Below are 18219 nucleotides of genomic sequence, written 5' to 3'. Positions count from 1 at the left end.
GGATATTTAAGGTGCCTACGAGACGAGGTACTTACCCTGCACGACTTGGGGAAAGAAAGAAAGTTGATATCCCGCTGCAGTTTTACAAAAGAACAGCGATCGAAATAAAATACTTCCGGGACCTATTTTTATTCCAGGTCACCGATACATGGGTGTATAGTAATTACTGCAATCCCATGTTGTTATTAAAACGACTGTAGTTGAGAGTCGGACCCGGACTTGGACCGGGATTCGGCCGACTCGACTTTGATAAATCCGTTCCCGTTTTTTTGACGCAACGCCCATGGAAACTTTAGGGAAATTTGTTAGTCAGGACAGGGCCTTGCCAACAACCCTGCGATATTGAAGTTGAATCCTCCCTAGATTTTACCCAAGTCCTCGACTTCATCCTCTCGATCCCAACCGACAAGCACTCGCCCGGATGCAATCGACAGGGCTTCGCGCCCTTCTCCATCCTGCCATCGCCGCTGCCCGGTTCCAACCCCGATCTCGAATCCTTTGTCGATCATTCCAGACATCTTCGACCTGGAGAAATGCAGGCGCAGGCGCAGGCGCAGGCGCAAACAATGGCGACAAGCCTCCGAACCAATCAACAGCTGTAGAGGATGAGGATATACAACCACAAAATGGCACAGAAAACTTGTCAGGTCGTTCGCGAGTTCGAGCATCAAGTTCTTTAAAAAGTAGAATCGCTCGCAAACAGGCCGCTCCCGCACTGCCTCCTGTCAAGCTACCACAAGCCTTCCTCGACAACAATGTTACCTTGCATCATGCTTGGAGGAGACCGCAGCTCCCAATTGCTCTTTTTGAAGACGCTAAACAGCCCAAGACATCATCAATTTTTGTCGACCCTCAATCCGCCGAGAAAAACACCCGAGTAACGGAATCCAACAAGGCACTTGAAGACTACTTCGATACAACATTCAGTGCCTTGGTCGAGAAAATCACAGACCGCGCCAATGAAATACTCACAATCAAGCCCGAATCCTGCGAAACAGAGGAACTTGTCCATAAGCTGACAAGCCTGACCCGTGTCTATGATATGTTACTCGACTCTGCATGGCATTTGGCCGATTCACTTTACCCTGCTCGCCATGCGGAATACACGTATACTTCAAGACCATTCTGGTGGTGGCATTACTACAAGGATTTTGACCGACAAACCCAAGAGTTTCGCGACCAGTTCTTGTCGGTTCAGACCAGCCTCGACAGCATTCTTGACTATGACTGGAGACTTGACCACTCTTTATCTCAAGCCATTGCCGACCTCCCCGTTCTCACATTCTCCTCCGTGCGATCCGCTCTCCGTCGCGAACTGACGACACCACCCCCGCCTGATTCGGATTCCAAAAATCTCAAGCGTCAGATAACTGTCCTGTCCATGTCGGGTTACAGTGGGCAAGCCATATCAGCAGCAGTTGCGGATCATGTCGCATATTTCAACGACGCCGATTTGATCAAACTCAATGCCCAAGATCTGTCCGTGGTAGTTGGGGATTATCTTGAACAGGACTGGGCTTACTCGCGAGGTTCGCTATCTCATGTGGGCTTTCGTGCCGCAGAGATGAATGGCAAGCTATACAAGGACCCTGATGTTGTAGCACGACCAGAAGAGGAGGATAATGACCCTGATACCGGTGTGATTAACATTCGTACAGCATCAGGTAGTCTTGAAGACGAACTTTCAAAAATTAAACAGGGTGGCTACGACCCTTTTGGGAAATGGGAGAACCTCAAGATTGATAAAGTTCTGAGTCAGATCTTAGAAGCCGCTGAGTTGAAGCAGGGCTCACCCCGAGAAAAGCCCCTTATCATCCATATCCATGACTTTGTGGAATTGAGCATGACTCTCGAGGGTGCAATGCTGATAACACGGCTGAGAAGTCTGGTGGATGTAGCGTGGCGGCAAGGCTCCAAGATTGCCATTCTAGGAACATCATCGAGCGAACAACCTTCAGAGGAGTACCAGAGTATGCTTCGAGACATCTCTGCCAGCGACTTTGTGATCTCTCGACATATCCATCCTCAGCGCACTCTGAGGCAACCCAAGCCATCCGGCGGCACACACACGTCAGAGAACCCCTTTCCCCTACAAGAAACAGATATCTTTGTGGAGAATGTGCAAAACATCAACCGAATGTTGAAGGCATTGGGCAGCCATCAATTTCTTGACTTTTCTGATGCGCACATGAAAATCTTTATGCATGCCACTGACACACGGGCTCAAATGCTTAAGAAATCCATACTTCCTTTACCAGAGGTATACAATATTGCGAGCGCAGCTAAGCGTCACGAAGAAGAGGCAGCTGGTGCTGCTCCGGGAGGCGTATATGAGCGTCTTCTCATGGGCCCCTTACGGCAAAAACCTGGCCAGCGATACCTCGATGAGTCAGAACAAGATGGAAAGTCGGACGGGGAGGATTCACAGAAGAAGGCGGAAGATTCACAATCAGGCAGCCGAGCCGCTCTGAAATTGAACGAGTATGAGAAGCGGATATCCTCTGGGCACATCAACCGTCAGAATTTAAGAACGACGTTTGAAGATGTTCACGTGCCCAAGGAAACTATATCCGCGCTCAAGCTGCTTACAACTCTGGCTTTAGTACGACCTGACGCTTTTTCGTATGGAGTGTTGGCCCAGGACAAGATTCCGGGGTGTCTGTTGTACGGACCCCCAGGTACAGGCAAGACGCTGCTTGCAAAGGCCGTTGCTAAAGAGAGTGGCGCAAACATGCTTGAGATCAGCGGTGCTACTATCAATGACAAGTGGGTTGGTGAGAGCGAAAAGCTTATCCGTGCTGTTTTCACACTCGCGAAGAAGATTTCCCCTTGCGTCGTCTTTATCGACGAAGCCGATTCCCTGTTAGCCAACCGTAGCATGCTTGGTGCTCGCGCATCGCATCGCTCTCACATCAATCAGTTTCTCAAGGAATGGGACGGTCTTGAAGAGACAGAAGCCTTTATCATGGTTGCTACAAACCGTCCCTTTGATCTTGACGACGCTGTCCTTCGCCGTCTGCCCCGCCGTCTGCTTGTTGACTTACCCCTGCAGTCCGACCGTACTGCCATTTTCAAGATTCTTCTCAAAGGCGAAACTCTTGATTCTGCCGTGTCGCTCGAAGATCTTGCCAAGCGTACTCCCTACTACTCAGGGTCTGATCTCAAGAACGCCTGCGTTGCCGCTGCTATGGCTGCTGTGGAAGAAGAAAACGAGGCCGCCGCGAGACACACCGGCCCTGAACCTTATGAATACCCCAAGAAGCGCACATTGCGCCAGGAGCACTTCGACAAGGCACTGCGCCAGATCCCGGCCAGCATCAGCGAAGACATGCAGTCGCTAAAGCAGATTCGCAAATTTGACGAGGAGTATGGGGCTAAGAAGAAGGGTGCCAAGAAGATGATGGGTTTCGGCGTGGGCGCAGAGAAGAAGTTCGCCGATGCTGATGAGGTCCGCATACGTCGCGGTCCATGAGCTTCTATTGGAATTTGGTTTCGTATATGTGCACTTCATGGCGCTGGGGATTGGTTTTTGTATAACATCCATACATACTTACATAGACTTTGCCAGATTTGAGAGGCACTTGTAGTGAACGAAAGAGTAAAACTGTTATGACGCCTGGGAATAAGTACCTAAACGTTGGAGACTGCAGATAGCTTAAATTTCAACCCTTTACCTCTATACAGCTTCCATGTCCAAGTAAAGAACTTATTATTCACCGGCTCCAGTCCTACAATAACATCAGAACAAAAAGGGGCCCGCAGCTACAGGTTGGTGTCGGCATAAGCAGAAGCATCCATAACATGTACAGTGCCAAAGTCGAGCAAGCTCCACTCATCAAGGGGTGCATTATTAGGCACTAGGGAATCAATCACATGGCTTGAAGTTTATGAGATGAAGGACTTGATACTGTATTTCGTGGATGTCGCAATCTAATCCCATAAACGCATCGGCATACAATTCTAATTCATTGTATTTCTTCCCTCAGATTAGCTGGATATTGGATGGAAGGTGCATTCTCTTAAGCAAGTTGCCTTAGGTAATCGATAAATCAGTGACCGCATGTGGGTCTGATGCCTGAACAAAGCATCTCTCCATTGACTTGTGTAGAGCATTCATTCTCATATTCGTCTTAACTACCTACTTGCCTACCTAGGTATCATAATAATTAATTCTTTGACACCAACACATCAATATGGCTATTCCAGTGGGAAGAACCCTCTTCAAGAAGAAGGAGGGTATCCTGACTCTCACGACTGACCATCAGCTGGTCACTTGGACTCCAAATTCTGGAGGCCCTCCCACCGTCACCCTCAGTATTAACAACATCACGAGTAGGTGGAATCTTTCATAAACGCGTTTCGAGAACTGACACCGATAAGATCTTCAACAAACCCCCGATAATGCAGCAAAGGTGATGCTCAAGATCTTTGAAAAGGTTGGAGATGCCGATCCTGCTACATATCTCTTTCATTTCAATACTGCCGAAGCCAAGGAGGAGGCAAAGGCTGTCAAAGATCTCCTGTCCAGTCTATTAGCCTCATCGCGTGGCGGTGATGTCGCCGTCCCTAAACCTTCCGGCGCCAGCGGCGGCTCCTCAACACCAAACCCAAGCGCTGGAGGCACTGGTAGTGGTTCAGCATCCATGGCCTTTGCCAGCGCCGTCAATTCGCAGCAGGCCTCGTCCTCGCGCTGGTTCGATGACTCACAGCTCAAGAATGATATTGAGCTACAGCAGTCCCTAATGAGAAACGATACTAGCCTACATCAAACTTACGTTGAAGCAATGCAAACAAAGCCCGAGTCATTATCAGGAGCCGCCTTCAATTCACAGTTCTGGTCAACGCGTACAAATCTTCTCCGAGCTCATGCCATTGAGACAAACCAGAAGAAAGGAGCATACAATGTTCTCTCCACAGTCAAACCAAAGACCGTTGACGGTGAGCTAAAACTAAACATCAGCGTAGAACAGGTGCAGATGATTTTCGCACAGCATCCCCTGATCAAGCGTGTTTACAACGAGAATGTCCCAAAATTATCCGAGGCAGAATTCTGGTCACGTTTCTTCCTCAGCAGACTCTCCAAAATGCTGCGAGGTGAACGAGTCGTAGAAAACGACCCTACAGATCCTTTATTCGACAAATACGACCCAAGCGAGAATACTGTGGCCTTCCAGAGCAAGATCATGGCCCAGCAGGTGCCACATATCATCGACATAGAGGCCAACGAGGAGAACCAAGGAGGCTTCAGAAGTGGCAATGCAAAGGATGTTGAGATGCGTCCTAGGGGGGATATACCCATTGTCAAGACACTTAACAGTCTTAGTGAGAAGATCATGGCTAACGTGGCGCCATCCGATGTCAGCACGGACGATCCCGATGGCGCTTACAATGCTTATGTCCAATTGGCATTGCGCGATCTCAAGGGTGATGCTCAAGAGCATCGCATCATGCTCAATGTGAAGGAGCAGAACAAGTTCTTCTCCAAACACGACTCAGCACCCTCTAAGCAGGCTGCTGTCTTCGAAAAACAAGTGCCGAGTGATGTACTCTTCGATATTTTGGGAGATCTCGAGACATTAGAGAGTGATGGAGCTGGCGGTATCAACATTCAAACTGCGATGGGATTTGATGAACAGAGCGAAAGCGACGACGACGCACCCAAAAGATCACATGTTGGCTCACGTTCTGCTCTTCAGGCCGCTGACAAGGATATCATGAAGGGTGTACGCCAGCAACGTGCCCAGCAATATGGTCATGATACAGACACTGCTGAGCCCATGGGCCTACCTGCTGAAATCTCCCGCAAGTGCAGTCTCACTCATGCTACGACTATTGAGTTTTTGCACCAATTCTGGAATGCGTTCCTTTCAGGTGATCCAGACCGTGCTGGGGAACTACAGTATTTAGCCGAATCCTTGGGTCGCTCTCTTGCACGAATCAACGCTGTTGCGGAGGAAGCGGATAAGGAGCGAGAAGAAATTGTTCGCAGCCGCAAGAAAGAAATTCGTGATCATTTCGAGCGCACGGGCAAGAAGATTCGATGGAGATCTGAGAATGTAGGAGGTGGAAAGACTGCAGTGATTGCCTTGATGCAACCGACAATGAATGCGTTGGAGAAGGCCCAGGCCGATTACTCGAGAGCTCTGGCAGCCGAAGGTATTCAGATATCGACTGAGGCATGATTGTTGCAAGACTAAGTGGTCATATTTGTCGATACAAGTATATATACGGTGCAGTGTTTTGGCCTTGAAGGTTGCATAGCAGTATCCGAAGGTATTCAAGATGGATTCACGAATGTTTGATCCTTGGTCTGTACGTCAGAAATACGTACTGACACAGCTCAGCTCAGCTCAGCTCAGCTCAACCCAGCCCAGACATCTACCCCAACTGCCATGTCCCTGTGGCTGGTGAAAACGGATATCAATTCAACGGCCCCTGTCCACCTCCAAACACTATCCAAAACGTGAAATGCATGTGGCCTCTGTTGCATTACAGTTACAGTTACAGTTTCAGTTGCAGGGCCAGGGTTAGGACTTGTCTAATATACAGAGTACGGTACTGTATGTACATGTGGCGTCGGCTGTTGACCCTGTTTCAACCACGTAAAACTTGACGATGGTTACTCCGCAATTTCAGTCTTTTCCCGTTTGCCCCGCGGGAATGGATACGATCCATGAATAACTGACACTTAGCAGACTAGACCGTGCGAAGACCATGTTCCCCTTTCTACGATCGATGTCTTTTGTGTGTGTGTGTCGAATCCACAAATGCACCACCCACCATCATGACAACGACAACTGAGGTTATCACCGCCAGAACTGTTTGAACATTCATAGTCAACCTCTCGAGATTGTGGGGAATGCAAGTAGCAGTCCGGCTCAACGGGGTGTATAAGTGTTTCCGGGAATCAATTCCTCCACGGTCAAGCATTACGGTGATCCTCGGTAAACAACCCTCAAGTCTCCGAACAAGAAGTCAGGAACCCCAAAGCCCCAAAAATAAATGCGACGTGCCCCAATGGCAGTTGGCACAAAAGCCCACGATGACCTCCAAAACAGTGTGTCATGTGGGCTTCCGGACAATCAAGACCGGTCACCTTTCACCTTGGGATTCTAGCTGTAAACCCCCTACAGTGGCTGGAACGCACCGTGTGTCGCACGGAGTTTTTTCGGTGACCGTAGCGCTACGGGTGTCCTTGACCAATGAAAGCCCTGATCCCTGGCGGCCAGAACCGGGTTTGCCGGGGCGTCATAGCATTTTTAACCTGCAGCAGGAGATCAAAGGCCAGCCAGCCAGGCCATAGGTAGGCAAGCCCGCAGCCCAGTCCAGCCCAGCCCAGCAGTTCCATTACCTAGCGATTTGAGCTCCAGCCAGTCCCAGCAGTACCTAAACAATTTCTTCTTCTTCGTGTTCCTCCCATCCATCCTCCCATCCAATTCCAATTCCTCTCCTCAGTCTCAACTGGGAATTTCCTCCTCAGTCGACTTACTCCGCGTTTCTTTCGTGTTGCGATCAAGTTCGCCGAGGGATGCTTCCCATCCATATCATCTAGTTTCTCTACCTATCTGTATTCTTCAGTTTCTTCACATACGCAAATCGCCCATCATGTTGAGGAATTCGCTCTGCAGAGCTAGCTCGCAGCTCCTTCGCGGTGCTCGATGCTCTGCTGCCTCTTCTACCGCCTCCATCTCGACCGTCTCGGCCCGTACCTCCTCATGGAAGCTCGCTGCCTCCCGTCGCCCTCTAGCTGTTGCTGGTCGTCGCAACTATGCGACCAGCGCGACCTCAGCACCTCCCGACCCTAACGATAACTTCCTCTCTGGAAGCACCGCCAGCTACATCGATGAGATGTACATGCAGTGGAGACAAGACCCTGAGAGCGTCCATGTCTCTTGGCAGATCTACTTCAAGAACATGGAGGGCGGCGAGATGCCCATCTCTCAGGCCTTCCAGCCTCCCCCTAACCTGGTTCCTGCCATGACCGGCGGTGTCCCTCGTCTGTCTGGCAACCTGGCCATGGAGGATGGTTCTGATGTTACCAACCATCTCAAGGTCCAGCTTCTCGTCCGCGCTTACCAGTCTCGTGGCCACCATACTGCCAAGATTGACCCTCTCGGTATCCGAGGTACCAATGACGCAAAGGGTTTCGCCAACATTAAGCCTAAGGAATTGACTCTCGAGCACTACGGATTCACTGAGAAGGATATGGACACCGAGTACACTCTCGGTCCCGGTATTTTGCCTCGCTTCAAGCGTGATGGCCGTGAGAAGATGACTCTCCGTGAGATTGTTGATGCTTGTGAGAGAATCTACTGTGGTTCTTTCGGCGTTGAGTTCATTCACATCCCTGACCGTGACAAGTGCGACTGGCTTCGTGAGCGCCTTGAGGTTCCTACCCCTTTCAAGTACTCTGTCGATGAGAAGCGCCGTGTTCTTGACCGTCTTATCTGGAGTTCCAGCTTTGAGTCTTTCCTGGCCACCAAGTACCCTAACGACAAGCGATTCGGTCTTGAGGGTTGTGAAACCCTTGTCCCCGGTATGAAGGCTCTTATTGATCGCAGTGTTGACTACGGTGTCAAGGATATCGTTATCGGTATGCCCCACCGTGGTCGTCTCAACGTTCTCTCCAACGTCGTCCGAAAGCCCAACGAATCTATTTTCAGCGAGTTCGCCGGTACAGCTGGTGGTGAGGATGAGGGTTCTGGTGACGTCAAGTACCATCTTGGTATGAACTTTGAGCGTCCTACACCTTCTGGCAAGCGTGTTCAGCTTTCTCTGGTCGCCAACCCTTCGCATCTTGAGGCCGAGGACCCCGTCGTCCTGGGCAAAACCCGTGCTATCCAGCACTACAACAACGATGAGAAGACTCACCGTACTGCCATGAGTGTTCTCCTCCATGGTGATGCTGCCTTCGCTGCTCAGGGTATCGTCTACGAGTGTCTCGGCTTCCACTCTCTCCCTGCTTTCTCCACCGGAGGTACCATTCACCTGGTTGTCAACAACCAGATTGGTTTCACCACCGATCCTCGTTTCGCCCGATCCACCGCCTACTGTACCGATATCGCCAAGGCTATTGACGCCCCTGTCTTCCACGTTAACGCCGACGATGTCGAGGCCGTCAACTTCGTTTGCCAGCTTGCTGCCGACTGGCGTGCCGAGTTCCAGCACGATGTTGTCATTGATCTCAACTGTTACCGAAAGTACGGTCACAACGAGACCGACCAGCCTTCTTTCACCCAGCCTCTCATGTACAAGCGCATCAACGCCAAGGACCCCCAAATTGACATCTACGTCAACAAGCTTATCGAAGAGGGCTCCTTCTCCAAGGAGGATGTTGAAGAACACAAGCAGTGGGTGTGGGGCATGCTCGAAGAGAGCTTCACCAAGTCCAAGGAGTACACCCCCACCTCCAAGGAGTGGACTACCTCCGCCTGGAACGGCTTCAAGTCCCCCAAGGAGCTGGCCACCGAGGTTCTTGCCACCAACGAGACCAATGTCAAGAGCACTACTCTTGAGCACATTGGTAACGCCATTGGCAGCGTTCCCGAAAACTTCCACGTTCACCGTAACTTGAAGCGTATCCTAACCAACCGAACCAAGTCTGTTGTCGAGGGTAAGAACATCGACTTCCCTACCGCTGAGGCTCTGGCTTTTGGCTCTCTCGTGACTGAGGGATACCACGTCCGTGTCTCCGGTCAGGATGTTGAGCGTGGTACCTTCTCTCAGCGCCACGCTGTCTTCCACGACCAGGAGACTGAGGACACTTACACTCCCCTCCAGCACCTGAGTCAAGACCAGGGCAAGTTCGTCATCTCCAACTCTTCTTTGAGTGAGTTCGGTGCACTTGGTTTCGAGTACGGTTACTCTCTGTCTTCTCCTCATGCTCTGGTCATGTGGGAGGCTCAGTTTGGTGACTTTGCCAACAACGCCCAATGTATCATCGACCAGTTCATCGCCTCTGGTGAGGTCAAGTGGATGCAGCGAACAGGTCTTGTTATGTCTCTGCCCCACGGTTACGATGGTCAGGGTCCTGAGCACTCTTCCGGACGTCTTGAGCGATACCTCCAGCTCAGCAACGAGGACCCCCGGGAGTTCCCTACTGGCGAGAAGCTTGTCCGTCAACACCAGGACTGCAACATGCAGATTGCCTACTTCACTTCTCCTGCCAACCTGTTCCACGCTCTCCGCCGACAGATGCACCGCCAGTACCGCAAGCGTAAGTGATTCCTGCTACTTTTGACTGTGTTGATACTAATTTACTCTTAGCTCTCATCATCTTCTTCTCCAAGTCTCTCCTCCGCCATCCTCTTGCTCGCAGCGACATCGAGGCTTTCACTGGTGAGAATGCCGGATTCCAATGGATCATCCCCGACCCTGCGCACGAGACTGGTGTTATCAAGTCTCCTGACCAGATTGAGCGTGTTATTCTCTGCACTGGTCAGGTGTGGGCCGCCCTCGAGAAGTACCGATCTGAGAACAACATCGACAATGTCGCTTTCACCCGCATTGAGCAGCTGAACCCCTTCCCTTGGCAACAACTCAAGGAGAACCTCGACATGTACCCTAACGCCAAGACCATCGTCTGGTGCCAGGAGGAGCCTCTCAACGCCGGTGCTTGGAGCTTCACTCAGCCCCGTATCGAGACTCTGCTCAACAACACTGAGCACCACACCCGCAAGCACGTCATGTACGCTGGCCGAAACCCCAGTGCCTCTGTCGCCACTGGTCTCAAGCACGTCCACACCAAGGAGGAGAAGGAACTCCTCGAGATGGCTTTCACTGTCAAGCAGGACAAGCTTAAGGGCGAGTAAGCGGGCTATCAGTTGATGAATAAGATTTATTAGGGGACGCAACATGGACGGGATAGTAAGGTAATTGCACAGCTACTAACGTTTGGGGGGGAAGAAGTCTAAGAGAAGCCACTGGATTTGGGGAGCAACTAGGCTTCTCATGTAAACCACTTTGTATCATACCCCTCCTAGACAAAGGACACTTTTGCCTTGCATTGGCATGGGCTTGGGAACGACATAGCATGATTTTTTATTGTTTAAAGGTTTACACTGCTTATTGGTTCTCTTGACTGTAGATGACAATTTAACATAAAGATATTGAGTCTTGATATGCTGACATTAGTCCTTGACCCCATGGAACTGAGATTTCGATTATTGTTACAACAGTACCATTGCTATTTAATTGGGATGAAATGCTACCTAGGTGCATCGATCTCGACTTGCCACGGCCGTACAATTCCGTCGTCGCCCGTTGTGACAAGCATCTCTTCCTCTCCTCTTCGTTCCGAGCCGGCATCATATCTCCGGCACCACGTAATGTGATTGACTTCATAGGGCCCGTGAGCTCCGGGTTGAGTAGTGACAACTCTCCATGTAGCATCCTTGCTTTCCTCAGTATTGCCCATACTATGGTCTTGGTCACTTGTATGTTGCTCAGCATCCTCAGCATCCTCAGCGTACAGGGCAACGATTCCATCACTGCCAGTGCTTGCTACCATCCCTGTCTGCCCACTCCAAGCCACGGAGTAGATATCGCGGGTATGTACTTTGGGCAAGACAGCTGTGCATGTCCAATCCTCTCGGAGAGATCTTCGCATCGTGTTGGGGATGCCGCCCAGAGCTCTCACTGTACCTCCTGTAGAGGTTTCTTCTACTTCATCATCCTGCTTCAATGTCCATACACGGATGGTGTTATCAGCCGAGAAGGTGAGTAGCCGTGGGAAGAGATCTCCCTCACGTGGTCGTGGTTCCCATTGCAATCCCCAGACAGTACCTTCGTGGCCCTCGAGGACGGCAACGCAAACCCATTCGGCGTCGCCATCTTCGCGCCAGATGCGCACCGTGTTATCGTAGCTTGCACTGGCAAGAACATCAGACGAGTAGCTGCGGCGGGCATTGCGCCCAGGGACATCAGGACACCAAGCAACGGCCTTGACATCGCCCTCATGTTCATTCAGTACGGCAATGGTTTCCCACTCATCGTCCTCCTCGGATGCACCGATATCTTCCCATATCCAGACTGACTTATCGCGCGAGCACGTAGCTAGGTAAGAACCTGAAGGATTGAAAGCACAAGACTTAATTTCCGAGTCGTGGCCTTCAAGAACAAGCGTAAACTCCCACTCTTTATTGGCGGCATCGCCGTCGTCGTCGCTGTCATCGTTGTTATTGTTGCGCAGAGTCTGTTGCGTCACCTCTACTTCCAGCCCGCTTTCCTCCTGTTCTTGACCCTCCCATCGCCATATTCCAGCTGTAGAATCAAAACTTCCAGTAACAAGACATAAATTGCCGGGTCGTAGATGAGGCTTCCATGCGACGGAACGGACGGAGCGGTTGTGGCCGCCGGTGAGGACGCTGTGAGCAGAGGCAGTCGAAAGAGAATACACAGTAACCGCCTTTGCATGCGCGGTTGCAATTAAAGGGAGTGTCGGATGAGGGACCGAGGCCCAGGCGCGTTCATGAAGGTCGGGCTTGAAGGGCGTGAGGGCTGTGATGCGGGCCGAAGTCGGCGCCATGATGGATGGATAGAGTCGTCAGGCAATGAATGATATATCGAGCGATTCGTGATGATTGGGCCGAGGATGCGCTGAATTAAACCTTCTGATTGGTAGGCCAGACTCGTTGTAGCAGGCGCTGTGGTGATGTGACGGTAGAAAGTTCAGTTCATTTCATTTGAGAATTGGTAGTTTCCCCTCCTTCAGTCAAAAGTTCAGAATGGGGTTGAGTTGATAAGATAGCGCGAGAACCCCTCCATCCCCATGGATCTCAGTGGGTGACGTACACAGAGGCGCATGCTAGGTATGCTTCAATCTTGACTTTCAGTATAATTGTTTTTAAGCCCGAGCAAGAGACGAAATAATTTGGTCACTATGTGCCAGCTTAGGTAGGTAGAAAAGCACTTAGGCCATTTTATTATAATAGCCTAAGCCTTATAGGACAAGTGAATTCTTCTCTTTCCTACCTGTTATCTGATATCCTATCTGTTCATACTCTTCACTTTATCCTTTATCCAGGACCAAGCTTCTTTGACATCTCCTCCCGGCTTCAGTTTCAATTCCCTGGCCCTTTCCAAACCACCCTTCTTGAACCCCCCTGGTAACAGAAGCCAAACCATGGTGATTGCCCCTAGAAGTCCAACTATTATAGGCTGCAAAACTTGCACACCAGTATGTTGAGCAATAGCTCCAACCGCAAATGGTCCCACAGCAGCGCCTCCTCCCCCGACTGCAGCTGCAAATCCAATAGCACTCACATGATAGTCAGCAGGCAGAAGCTTGGTTGCTGCGACCATTGAAGCAGGAAACAAAGGGCCGAGGAAGAACCCCAAGAGCATGACAAAGATGATAGATGCAATGAAGTTGGGTACGAGCCAATACAGCAGTTCTAGCCCAATCGAGAGCATAAGGTATACCATGATGGCCGTCTTTTCACCAATTCTCTCTGTGAAAAATCCCAGAACAACTCTACCCAACGTTAAGCCAAGCCAGAACAATGTGACGGTCAGGCCTGCAAGGAAAGGCTTCGCATGCCGTACCCGAAGCATAAAGGTGACGATCCAGCCTCCAAGACTGACTTCAGCTGCCACATATCCTAGAAGGAAGACAGCGACTATCCAAGTGATTGGTTTCTTGACGGCCATGCGAGTTGTTGCACGGTCTTTGCCTTGTTCGAAACGTACTCTTCGTCGGTATTCTTGACCAGTTGCGCCCCAGAATGCAACAGTTCCAACCATGAACTCGAGCACAACAAGGCCTGCCATGATATAAAAGAAAGTGGACCAGTCAAGGTTACCCTCAGTCACCATAGCAGAAGCTACCAGCGGACCAATAGTGCCACCAAGACCATACGCGCCGTGCAAAAGTCCCAATAGCTCGTTGGCGCGCTGCATGTTGCCAATCCAGGCATTGTAGCTACTGTCCTGTATACCGTTGCCGAAGCCTGTGAAAAGCATGACACAGGGAAGTGCTGGGAAGGGAGGATGAAGTGCCACTGGAACATAGGCGACGAGACGGCAGAGAGGCCCAAGGATGGCAACTCCTCGTTGACCCAGGGTGTAGTGTATCCAGTTATTGGTGAGTGCAGCAAGGACGTAGCCCGCAACAGGTACGAGGAACATGGTTGAGACAGTGGTATAGTTGATGTCGTAATACGTTTCGATCTAGTAAAATAGTTAGATATATTGACTTGTCTGCCATTATCAACTTTGGCGTACATATGGTAAAAGAGCCTGTAGACAGGCAGTTAGTCAATAAAGCCAGTACAACGGGCAAGATCTATGATTTTCACCTACGCCCAAAGAGGCATCATTCATGCCCATTATGAGAAACGAGAGATTGGTAGCATAAAAGCGATATGAGTTGATTCGAGGACTGTTCCAACGTTCAAGCTCGTTGATCGAATCTGCACTGTCGGTGTTCTCGGGTTGCTGTATAGCCTCGACAGCGTCTGGCTTCTTTTTCGACTTTTCAACATCTTGTCTGTTGACTTCTAGATCAGCAGATATCAAGTTCATGACATCAGACTTGTTGTAGAGTTTTGATTGTGATGAGAATTTAAGTAATGGATATCATGGATGGTAGGAAAAGCACTATATAAAGAGTAGAACGGGTAAATTTCTCGCTAGAAAATGAAAGTTGCATGCTTGCATCTCCTCTGCAATGGATACTACCTAAGTTAGCGGATACGGTAATAATGACTAGGATTTGAGATGGTCCAATATGCGGTAGAATTTATCGATCAATAAGGTACTGTGGAATGAATGTCGGCTAACGGGACGACAATCCGCGAATGCCTCTAGTAAAAGGGTATTGACTGTACTAATCTTTTCGATCCAATTTCGGGATACTGTATTAAAATTAGTATCCAAAAGAATCTGATCGCTGCCCTGCTAACAAGTAATCTACTATATTACATCTTAATACCTCTGCTTTTTCTTCTGTCTATTATACCTGCAAATTATATCTAAAAATACTGGAATTTTGTCTATTATTGCTGCTAAACGTAGGTGTAATTAGGATCTTAGTAATATTAAATGCACCCTTATTATGTAGAAAATAGAGATTGGTAGTACTTTGCGTACTATTGCAGTAGAGGTAAAGTATTTACTTACTACTATCTTTAATATTTACTAACGCTAGAAAAATAACTAAACCTTAGATAAAAAACCTAAATTTAGGTATTCTAGGAAACTTATAGTTTAGGAGATTTAGTATATATTAGTATCTCTTAAGTATAACTATTAAATTATATATAAATTACTTCTTAATTATCTAGGTATAAATATTTTATAAACTATAATATACTAAGTTATTTAATTCTATTATAGTTATAAATAGAGGGCTATATAGTAGATTCTGCTATCTAAAGAAACTACTTGTTAGAGATTATTATAGTATTAAGCTTAGAGAGATAATATTAAAGAATTATTGCTAGTATATTAGTTTAAAGTTTATATTTAAATGTAAGGTAGGAATTATTTACTAACTTTATAATAACTTTAAACTATTTTCTCTAATAAATTATTAGTTTAGTTTTAATTAAACTATACATATAGCTAGATCTTTTAGAAGCCTTATAAGAAGTTTATAAAGAAATTAGTTAATATTATAGTTTATAGGAAGTTTAAGTTATTAATTATAGTCTAGGTAGTAATTTAGAAAGGTAGGAAATTTAATATAGTTATTATAATAAGGGACTAGACTGCTAAATGTAAGGGATATACTTTTAGAAGTTATTAAGAAGTATTATCTAAAGGTTTACTTCCTATATATAATAGAATATAGTAATTTTAATAGGATAATGCCTATATATATATATTAGAAGTAATAGTAGAGTAGATACTTTAGTATAGGATATAGTAGATTAACTAGCCTGCTTATAGTCCTAATCTTAACCTAATTAAGTATATTTAGAAGTAATTAAAGTTAAATATCTAGAAGATATTCTCTTAATTAGACCTTCTTAAAAATAATAAAGTTAATTAAGTAAAATTAGTAGAATATATTAAGGTTATATAGGCTACTATTACAACTGCTTAGATCAATACCCTTATTAACTTATTGCCCTAAAGACTTAATGTATGTATTTGTGCCTAGGGTTAGTATATAAAATATTAAAGAGGAAAATTTGCACTATAAAATAATATACATCTTAATTTAATTGGATTTTAATTAACTAATATTTCTATAAGTAAAGTTATTGTGGTCTAAGTTAGTTGGTTGCTCTAGGGTGGGTGATCAGATTCTTTTGGATACTAATTTTATCAGCACTGAAGACCAAGTACTGAGCCTAGCCTCTCATCAGGGGGTCAGAAGGATTGACCGCTGAGAGCCTGAGACGAAATAATTAGATCACTTTAGACCAGCAACTTGGCTACTTTATTTTTGTAGCCTAAGCCTTAAAGGACATTTCCTGTACCTCCCTGGCGGTCGATAGACGGGCCAGGAGCCCACTAAACTTAATTTACTTAGTATAAATACAGGGCAATGATTGGCTCCCAAGTCTGGGGTCAAAAACTGCCCCGGATCGTCCGCCAAGAATTAGGTACTGTAGGTACCTAACGCCTACATCCGTACGTACATTATCCATAACCTAAACATCAAACAAAGCACAAAGCCAATGCTGTAGGTGCCAAGAACAAGTAAGTTAGCGCTTTTCTGGCCGTTTCCGAGAAAGAATCTCGAGGTTTTTCTCTTATCTTCTAACAAGGGCAGGTTGCATTGAAAGTACAGTAACTGTAACCTACTAAGGTAGAAACGAGGCTGTGCAACAGCAATTGCTTCGCCACAAGCACAAGCACGCGGGGTCTTTTCAGTGCAGTAAAATACAACGTCATCGGGCGTTCCGAGCATCTTTTGGCTACTGGAGGCGGCTTAAAGGACCGGTAGTGTGCAGTACTGTACCACGTAGGAAACGCCCAACGGGAATTTGCTGGTGAACCTCGTGGTCTGTTCCATGTGGCCTAAAAACCCTGTCGTCATCCTTTCTCTGTGTGAGGTACTGAGATAGACCAGTACCAAGGCAGCTTACACAACCTCAACAACATAGGTCATTCATTACCAGCATCTATCGTCCCTTTCTCCATTGCGCCAAGATAACCTTTTATTGTTGCTGCGCCACTATATCACTTCGGCTTTCGTATCTGAGCTGCAGGGTCTGCCTTATTGCTGCTACCTAGGCATCTAGTATCCATAAGGCTGACGTTCACCCTCTTATAGCTGAATATCTACGCTACCACTTCTTCTCGTCGTTTCCCACCCCCACCGTCTACCATCCATTTTCCCTCGCCTCCAACTCAGTACAACACACACGCATAGCGTCACTGTTCACAATGTCAAAAGACTACTACGAGTATGAAGAGTACTCTCGCCGCCGCCGTGATTTCTCCCCGGATAACTACTCTGGCGGCACCCCAAACTCTCAACAGCAGGGCCCTCCGCCTCCTGGAGCTCCTCCATATGCCTCAACATCTCGTCTCGATGACCCCTACTACGGTGGTGCGCCTCCTCCCCAGCGAGAGCGCATGACTCTTGAGCCTCCTGAGCACCAGAACCGCCCGCGCTCTGTCCCGCCCAACACCGCCATGGTCCGGCGCAGCCGGTCTCGCTCCCGTGCTCCTTCTGACGATGAAGATTACGACGATAGACGTAGCTCCCGCAACCGTTCCCCGAGCCCCATCACCCGCGCTCGTAACGTGGTTGATGAGAACTTCTCTCACTCTGCGTCTGGCATTGGCGCTGGCCTGCTGGGTGCCGTTGTCGGCGGTCTTGTGGCTCGCGAAGCCACCGAGGCTGCGACACGCCGTAAGCACAAAACACGCGGCTACGAGGATGACAACGAGGACCGCACTCGTCTTGTCTCTACTATTCTTGGCGCTGTAGCCGGCGGTCTTGGGGCTAATGCCCTTGCCAATCGTGTAGAGGATTCGAGGGAGCGTGATCGACGTCGTCAACTCGAATGGGAGCGTGAGCGCAGCTACGTGCGGGAAGAAGAGATGCCTCGGTACGAGCGAAGGAGGTCCGGTGAAAGGGAGAGAGATAGGGAAGACAGTCGTCAGGATCGTGAGCGCTACGACCGGAGCAGAGCGCTTGCGCAAAAAGATGATGATGATTATGACTTTGTTTATGACGATCCACGATATGAAGAAAGGGAACCTCGGCAACGCAGAAGTGAAGACGGCTATCGGTATCGCCAATAACAGCTACGCTTC

General features: G+C 48.4%; 6 protein-coding genes across 6 annotated transcripts; 4 read left to right on the top strand and 2 right to left on the bottom strand.

The window, feature by feature from the left end:
* Positions 1–421: 421 nt before the first annotated feature.
* FIESC28_06057 (uncharacterized protein) lies at positions 422–3472 on the top strand (the record flags this gene model as incomplete). Its single annotated transcript, XM_031160202.1, has 1 exon — positions 422–3472. One exon carries the CDS (start codon positions 422–424, stop codon positions 3470–3472), a length of 3051 nt encoding a protein of 1016 aa, XP_031015751.1.
* A 721-nt stretch (positions 3473–4193) lies between these two features.
* Positions 4194–6182, top strand: FIESC28_06056 (uncharacterized protein; the record flags this gene model as incomplete). The annotated part of the gene is made up of 2 exons (XM_031160201.1): positions 4194–4332; positions 4381–6182. 2 exons carry the CDS (start codon positions 4194–4196, stop codon positions 6180–6182), a joined length of 1941 nt encoding a protein of 646 aa, XP_031015750.1.
* A 1423-nt stretch (positions 6183–7605) lies between these two features.
* On the top strand, positions 7606–10811 carry FIESC28_06055 (uncharacterized protein; the record flags this gene model as incomplete). The annotated part of the gene is made up of 2 exons (XM_031160200.1): positions 7606–10216; positions 10267–10811. 2 exons carry the CDS (start codon positions 7606–7608, stop codon positions 10809–10811), a joined length of 3156 nt encoding a protein of 1051 aa, XP_031015749.1.
* Positions 10812–11206: 395 nt separating this feature from the next.
* FIESC28_06054 (uncharacterized protein) lies at positions 11207–12526 on the bottom strand (the record flags this gene model as incomplete). The annotated part of the gene is made up of 1 exon (XM_031160199.1): positions 11207–12526. The coding sequence occupies one exon, from the start codon at positions 12524–12526 to the stop codon at positions 11207–11209; it is 1320 nt and encodes a 439-aa protein (XP_031015748.1).
* A 461-nt stretch (positions 12527–12987) lies between these two features.
* Positions 12988–14523, bottom strand: FIESC28_06053 (uncharacterized protein; the record flags this gene model as incomplete). The annotated part of the gene is made up of 3 exons (XM_031160198.1): positions 12988–14169; positions 14224–14238; positions 14302–14523. The coding sequence occupies 3 exons, from the start codon at positions 14521–14523 to the stop codon at positions 12988–12990; spliced, it is 1419 nt and encodes a 472-aa protein (XP_031015747.1).
* A 2817-nt stretch (positions 14524–17340) lies between these two features.
* FIESC28_06052 (uncharacterized protein) lies at positions 17341–18207 on the top strand (the record flags this gene model as incomplete). The annotated part of the gene is made up of 1 exon (XM_031160197.1): positions 17341–18207. The coding sequence occupies one exon, from the start codon at positions 17341–17343 to the stop codon at positions 18205–18207; it is 867 nt and encodes a 288-aa protein (XP_031015746.1).
* Positions 18208–18219: the final 12 nt, after the last annotated feature.

The sequence above is a fragment of the Fusarium coffeatum genome, assembly GCF_003316985.1.
Source record: "Fusarium coffeatum strain FIESC_28 chromosome Unknown BRIP53273_contig_131, whole genome shotgun sequence".
Classification (NCBI taxonomy): Eukaryota; Fungi; Ascomycota; class Sordariomycetes; order Hypocreales; family Nectriaceae; genus Fusarium; species Fusarium coffeatum.
Note: the sequence above shows the minus strand (reverse complement) of the source record. Positions and strands in the feature narration are given on the sequence as shown.